Source organism: Monopterus albus, unplaced genomic scaffold (assembly GCF_001952655.1).
Source record: "Monopterus albus unplaced genomic scaffold, M_albus_1.0 scaffold362.1, whole genome shotgun sequence".
Classification (NCBI taxonomy): domain Eukaryota; kingdom Metazoa; phylum Chordata; class Actinopteri; order Synbranchiformes; family Synbranchidae; genus Monopterus; species Monopterus albus.
Genome location: NW_018128242.1, coordinates 480148 through 487759, shown reverse-complemented (window position 1 = coordinate 487759; position 7612 = coordinate 480148). Strand labels below are relative to the sequence as shown.

The window sequence follows — 7612 nt, the reverse complement described above, 5'->3', positions numbered from 1 at the left end:
AATCATTGTCTTATCAGATAATGCAATATTTCATTCCACAGTGCTCCTCGCATGACCCAAAAAATGTTCATACCATCTGAAACTTGAGATGATTCAGATGCCATCTTTGACCTCTTGTGTTTGGAGGACCATTAAAGAGAAGAAGTAACCAGGATGGACATTTTTAGTTACTTTCTGTCATTTATAGACGGGAAAGAAAGCTGATATTCAAGGTAACAGCTCTGATGGCTTCATACCATCGGAGTCTTGAGCTGGTTCCAAAGACTTCTCATTGAAGACTTCTGTGTCACTTTCACTGACTTGAGACTTCTGTACAGCTCTAACTTCAGAAGACAAACCAGCTGTTTTGATAAAAACATTTTGTGAACTTATCTTATTTCACATACTAAAGTGGCGAGTAGACCAAAAAAAACTTCTAAGCTGCCCTGTCTGCGCCCTTTTAAAGACACAGGCAGTATTGCATGTATTCAGCTTAAGCAGTATTTAATCAGAGCATGATACTATTAGAGCACAAGCTGGCACACATTTTTCTGACTTTACTCTCTGTATGTGGACATCTTCTGAAACTTAGATCATTCTTTAGGATGAAAGGAGCCTATCCTAGCATTTTCCTTGTGTGGACCACCCAAAAGAAGAATACACAAGAATAAATGTCCACACAAGAAAGGTGTTCCGTCAGGGGTTGGTTCACACAAGTATATAAAGACAAACCCACACATACACACACACCAAATTATTATAGTAAATATTTGTCACCTGTCTCACCCAGATTTTAATCTTGTCAGTCCAGGGATTTGAACCCGCAACCTTCTGGTCACAACCTCGCTTCCTAACCTTTAGTAGAAGTGTGGGTTAAGTGTGTTGGTATTTGTCCAGCATGGGACACACTGGTGGCACATTTTACTCTGGGCACCAAATGTGGCGGATAATCAGGGTTCAGCCATCTTAGAAAAGACAGGAGCATTTCTGTCGAGGCCCAGTAACCGACTTGTCTTTGAAAGCACTTTCTCTGCAGCCCACAGAATAATCTGCAAAGTTTATATGCATTGTGTGCACTTACTTTGAACTCCTCTGCTGACGCCATGCTGTTGCTCAGCATGTGCTCTTTCAGCACGAAGATGGGGTCTCTCCTGCTGCAGACCTCCTGGATCTACTCCCGAGTTCGGTAGCTGCAACCACAAGCAGAGTGAATGAACCATCTCTGGGTCTTCATTGTCAAAACGTCACCGACAGGAACTAAAAAAAAAACTTTTACTATGACTGATGCTACCTCATGAGATGAAACAACATGACAGAAATTTGTAAGACACATGATGCTACTAATGATTCTAATGTTCAAGCAGAGATTATATACGAGATGTAATTATACTGTTGAGTCCTTATTGAGCTGCAGAGATCGCACTGTTAAAGCTCACTCACCTGGCACCTGGGTCGCTCATGCTGTGTCCATGGTAACGGCAGGTCTGCAGCTCCACTATAATGGGACCCTGAAAAACATGAGACCTTCCTCAGAGTTCAGCCAAACTGCTGTGGACTCCCTGCACTGTCACCTTTACACACTGGATACAAAAGGCCTCACACCCATGTCCAGTGCAGTGGTACCGAAGCTTTCAGTACTTGGTTTGCAGCATGTTGAAGAACTGACAGTATGTACTGCAAACTAGAGCCTTGGAAATAAAAACATGTGGGTGCATTAAAGAAGTGTGCAGCGCTAACCACGTAACCTCACAACGTCCAATATTTATCAGTAAGGTGTGAATATGATCAGAGTAAACTGTGAGATCTGAAAAACTGCAGAGAAATAAACAAGATGCGGAGATTTAGGATGTGTCCTTAAACAAAAAACAAAAATTAAAGCTATAAGAATGAGGATAATACAGGCACAGAGTGGGGCTGAAGAGTTTTCTGGTGAGGATGTTGTTTTAACTATAGAGACAAGTTGTTGCACCTCTGACAAACCACAAACTAAGCCTGGGTTTGTCATTTGCTGCTGACTTTACCCCTTAAGTTCAACTTACTTTGCCAGATTGGCAGTGATCTGCAGCCAACCTGGCAGCCTCTCTGACACACAGGATGTCCATCCCACCCACCTACAAAGAAGAGAAGAGGAGAGAAAACTGGTCATAAGACAAACAAGTAGGGACATTAATAGTGAAGCTGCACAGGTGTGTGTTTATTAGCACATTTTAAAAAGTGCTGTACAACATTAGCAGAATCAGGTTAAAACTAGAATCACCGCTTTTGCGGTTGTGTGCCTCCGGCAACCAGTCAAATTCACTGGTATGGGACAGAAGTGAGGTCACTGACCTTTGACCCCCAAAATCTAATCAGTTCACCTTTAAGTCCAAGTGGACATTGGTGCCAAATTTGAAGAAATTCCCTCAAGGTGTTCCTGAGATCCCATGTTCACAACAAGAATCGTACAGATGGACAGATGGAAAACATACAGTAGTGCTGCTGCAATTTAGAGCAGTTTCAACAAAATCTGACTCCCATAAGAAGGAATACAATCATTCCGTTTCCTCAAACCACTCAGATCAATAAGTGATCAACCGTTCTGGTCTTCCCAAGAAGAAAAACCACAGCCACCTGTGCAGCTCCAGTCCTGAAGGCCAAGCTGTTTGTGTGCAGTATCATACATGAGCATCAGACAGCTGGATGCATGCTCACACCTGCAACTGCCAAGAGGGACTGTCACTCCCCTCCTGCTATAGTCTAGGTTCATACAGGCCAGCTGCAGCATACAGTCAGTAAAGACACACTGCAACTGCTGCCTAGGACCCCAGTGTGTAACCATGTTTGTGTTACATCAGGCACCAAACAAAGTCTCAGCACGTCTCCCCCTGTGTTTGTGTCTCACCCTGAGTCCTAGTATAAACTCTCCTCTCTTGTAGTAGTCCGTGCTGGCTGAGGTTCTCGCCACAGACGTCCCCCGTGCTGTACTTGTTGTTCTCACAAATGAAGATGCACGGCAGCTTCCAAAGAGCGGCCATGTTAAACGCCTCAAACAGCTGGCCCTGATTGGATCACAGAGGACAGATGGAGGACCATGGCGGTGCCTCCACATTAGCAGCCTTTAGACAAACTTCATATTTCCAAAAGGATAATTACAAGGTACAATAATTTACATATTTAGTAAATTTATGATGAGGCCCTATTAAATAACCTTCCACATCTTACCTGATTGGCTGCTCTGTCTCCATAGAGTGCAACACATACCTGGTTGTTGCCTTGGTACTGGCAGGCCAGAGTGACTCCAGCTCCCAAAGGAACCTGGACAGTTCACAGCAGAGATCCTGAACAGAACCGAAAAACTGGATTCATCAGATTTAGCTTTCATGCAAATCAACAAAGAGGACAGACAACTGTTCACTTTTATGTGTGTGTGGGTATGTTGCAGTGCGTTTACCTGTGCTCCCACAATGCCATTGCCTCCTTAGAAATGTGGAGGGTACATGTGCATCAAGCCCCCTTTCCCTTTGGCCACACTGCCCCTACGACCTGGGGAGGAATGAAGAAAGTGATGTGATGAAACCCAGGTTGACTCCAGGCCTTTAGAGACGCACAAATTTTACAACCTCTCACCTGTGAGCTTGGCCAGAATCTCCCTGATTGGCACTCCATGGGTGTACGTGTATCCATGACAGCAATAGACGGTGATCAGGTGATCAGAGGGATCACTGCTTGGATGCCTGCAACACACGCCTCCTGTAAGACAAACAGAAGAACCGTTTAACATGTGTAAAAAGTTCGGGGACACATTTTCCTCTTCAGTTATTTAAATAGTGATCTGCCCACAGCAGGCTGTGTGCAGTTGCTTCATGGGTATGCAGACCCCTCCTTTTCTCACACTCTGAATATACACAGGAAAATGCAGTGGAAGCAAAATGGAACTGACCACATCAGCCCTTCAAGCTGACTACGGGTATGGGAAGCTCCAGGTTACAACACGTTAAGTTCCCATAGTGGAAAACTGCTGACAAAGGCCCCCAGCCAGGAATCAAAACTATGGATGTTGTGGTTACATCTCAGCAGGATCTAGAGCTGACGGGTTGGTACCTGTCCATCATAAAGGTGACAGAAGCCTCTGATGATCTTCTGTTTGTAGAGCTTATCAGCTTTGAGCTCCGTTCTCCTGACAGTCTGCATGGTGCGGTAATACTGCAGGCCCTGCTCCCGAGTCAGCTCCGCCTGCAGTGGAGGACCCTCTTCCAGCTGGTGCAGGTCGCATTTCTGTTGGTCACAACAGTTTGATGCGTTATAAATACACCTCACCGATTTAATACTCTACCTAGAACACACGTCATCGTACAGATCCAGACGGGTGGTACAGCACATACAGCTTTTCTGTCTTTTTTACTGTTCAGGTTTTCAGGTGTACAAACTCCAGATGCACATAAAAAGTGTTCCATGGAAACTCTGTGCAGTCAGGCTGTTAGTTCTGTTTCAACCCACCTCAATGTCAAACACCGCATGAGGGGTGAAGTCGGTGAAGGAGCAGGAGACCACAACTCTGGCACCTAGGAAGACACAGCAAACACTTGTGTTTATGTGCTTCACAATCACTACGGCATCATCAACACAACAAAGCACAAAGACAGCATGAGAGTCACCCTGCTCTTCACAGCAGGTGGAGGGCTGGGGGTAAGGTTTGGGTCAGGAACTACAAACATGATACAATAACGGTGGGAGAGTACAAGCAAGTAAATTATGAGCAATGGCTCTGGAACCACTGAGTTACAACATGTGCATGCTTTGTCACTTTTGTGCAACAATATCTTAAAAATGGGGAAATCAGGTGCCTTGTTCTGCAACTGTCTGTTTCAGGGGATACTGGGTACGCTTAAATGATATGGATCAAGGAGTTACTGTTTTGCAAAGTTCTATTATCGAACCTAGTGACTTTGAGTAAACTGTAGTAGAGATTTCAATTAAACAATAAACAAGAAAAATGTTTAGCATAATAAGAATCTGAACTTGTGTAGATGCATTGTACAACAAATAACAGATAAGGACTCAGCTGCTAAGACATGGAGGTTATATCTGCTGTTAAACAACAGGTGACTCTGCTGTACTTCAGACGTTCCCCTGCCCTGTTAGTGATTAGACACACACACAGGGTGCTACCTGTTCTTACTGAGCCAGTCTGGGCGCTAACTTACTGTGCACCAGGTGCCTAGTACTGACTGGTGGTGGTTTAGGAGGCTGTCGCTGGGACTCTGCCAAGGCGGGAGCCACCGGCGAGGTCAGACTGACGAATTCTGACAGGTCATTCAGCAGCTGGGGAACACAGGAGCCAACCAATCAGAGCAGGGTCTACAGGATGATGACACATCTACAGGTGAAAACAGCAGCAGCAACATGGAGAATGGACACACACACAATGAGTGGTAACTAAAAAAAGGAAACACAGGGGACCATGAAAAATGGTCCCAGCCCAAGACTGTCTACACGTCATATGATATTTCAGGACTGGCACAACTTATGACTTGACTGCAGCTCTCATCCTAAACTCTGAAAACTAAAATCACCATCACTAGCAACCCTGTTGTTATTTATAAAGTGTCATGACTTAAATAAATCTAAAAACATTTGTTAGATTCACTAGTGGTAAAAGAACAGCGATGGTAAAAACCAAGCCTTTAATGATCCGTTTGATTTCTCGAGAGTGTAAACTTTATAAACATTTACGATAAAAACAGACAAACCTGGGCTTCTTCAAGAGTTGAAGCGATTTGCTGATCATCTAAAGATTGGCAAGTATTTTTATAATCAATTATTGTTGACTGTGACCTCGTTGATCTGCTGTTTTTCTCTGGTGGTAAACCGACTGTCTATGGGCTTCACACTGCTGACAAGACAAGCAATATGAAAACACAATCTTGGGCTCCATCAAACTATGCATTTTTTACTGTTTTACTGTAGGCCAAACGATCGATTGACTGATTAGTTAAAAAATCAGCAGAATAATTGAGAATGAAAATAAATAATAGCTGTAGCTCTAATAGCTCCCAGGTTGTTGTATTTTCACAGATTAACTGTGTTACGACAGAGCAGTAGACTCTATTAATGAACTGTTGCATAAACAAAATAAAAACACAAGACTGAATCCACAAACTAAAAATGACAGCTCAGCTAACACACAGTAAGACAGTGTGTTCATCAGACAGGTCGGCGTGACCTGCTCCAATGTGCACAGGTGCTCTGATCACACTCCAGGTAAGAGGAAACTCATTTCAGGATCTATAGTTATTTATGGTTTCTCCTTGGGAAACATCATCACTGCACAGGGGAGGAAGCGTAGGATTGGGCAGCTTACCTCTGACACCGTTGAGGCTCCCTGGGGTTCAGGCGAAGGGAGAGGGAGAGAAACAAGAGAAACAGGGATTATTGTGTCTGTGTGTGACAGAGTGAACACAGATGGAGTGAACGCAGGACTTCTGCTATGAAACAGCAGTGTTCCAACAGTCACCTGGACTCCAGGAATGTTACCTAGATGGATAATTGTTTTTAGAATCAGATGTAACATTCACTAAGTCTAGAAAGCCGAGACTTTTCTATCTGCATCACATAAAACTATGAGCCAAATTAAAGATGAGCCATTTTAACTCCCTGGACTGTAGAAACCCTGCCGTCACTGATGCCACTGATGTCAGTGTACCAGAGAACCTGGTGGCAGAAGAGAGGGTGGAAGTTAGCGACATTAGTCGGACATCGTTCATTTCAGGGGGTTTAAGGTTGGGATTTAGATTAACAACTAACCATAACCCAACTTCACAGATCTTGATCGCAATCTGCCATCTGGCCTGCAGACAGGTCCATCTGATATGCTACTGAAGAAGCACAGAGATGCAGGTAGTGACGGTCCTCTGACACCCGAGGCTCCGACACATGCGTGGTAGCTCATGAAGCAACTGTATTGAACCACTGTACCGAGGCATTGTTTTGGTCAAGTGACTGGTGACGTTTGAAGCACATCAGTGACATTTGAAGCAGTTGAGTGCCTCGGACGTCATACAAATCAGCTGATTGGTTTGGTTTGTCATGTGGATCACTTTACAGGACAGAGTGTGGTCAGTGACAGGATATCCCTATTTAGTGGCGTTCATTTGAATGTTTCTTTGCAGAGTAGGTTGGTTTGTTGCTGCCGTTAGTTGTTTTGAGAGTTAGTGTTGTAGTAGCTTGTGTATTTAGTGGAGAATCACTGTAGATAGAGAAACAGATCAATAGATAGCTAGATAGTAAGTTACATAGAGAAATAGATAAATTAGTTACATGGTTAGATAGCACCGACTTTGGTACGGAAGGTCGGGGGTTCGAACCCCGGTCAGGGCGCGGTCAATATCCAGCCTGGGTCCTTAGGCAAGGCCCTTAATGGTCTCATGGGTAATGAGAGTTGGAAAAATAAGAATCACACCGGCTCGGGTGGGGTAATAACATGAAAGCAGACCCACCAAGGCTGGAGACTGAACAGTTCTGGAAGAGCATATGGGAGAAAGAGGCATCACATAACAACAATGCCCAGTGGCTGGTGGACCTAAGAGCAGACCACAGCAACCTCCCTGAACAAGATCCAGTAACCATCACAATGGCAGACATTCAAGAGAGGGTC

At 44.3% G+C, this 7612-nt stretch overlaps 1 protein-coding gene across 1 annotated transcript in view; it reads right to left on the bottom strand.

Annotated features, from left to right (window-relative positions):
* The window catches only part of LOC109951059 (pyruvate dehydrogenase E1 component subunit alpha, mitochondrial), a 13380-nt gene extending 5863 nt beyond the window's left edge, over positions 1-7517 (bottom strand). Inside the window, 14 exon segments of the mRNA XM_074527617.1 lie at positions 1061-1169; positions 1420-1487; positions 2019-2090; positions 2861-2938; positions 2940-3017; positions 3181-3273; positions 3410-3501; positions 3586-3681; positions 3684-3708; positions 4060-4233; positions 4456-4520; positions 5163-5280; positions 6320-6340; positions 6763-7517. Of these exon segments, the coding sequence (XP_074383718.1) occupies positions 1061-1169; positions 1420-1487; positions 2019-2090; positions 2861-2938; positions 2940-3017; positions 3181-3273; positions 3410-3501; positions 3586-3681; positions 3684-3708; positions 4060-4233; positions 4456-4520; positions 5163-5280; positions 6320-6340; positions 6763-6765 (1092 nt within the window). The 5' untranslated portion in view covers positions 6766-7517.
* Between the last annotated feature and the right edge of the window lie 95 nt (positions 7518-7612).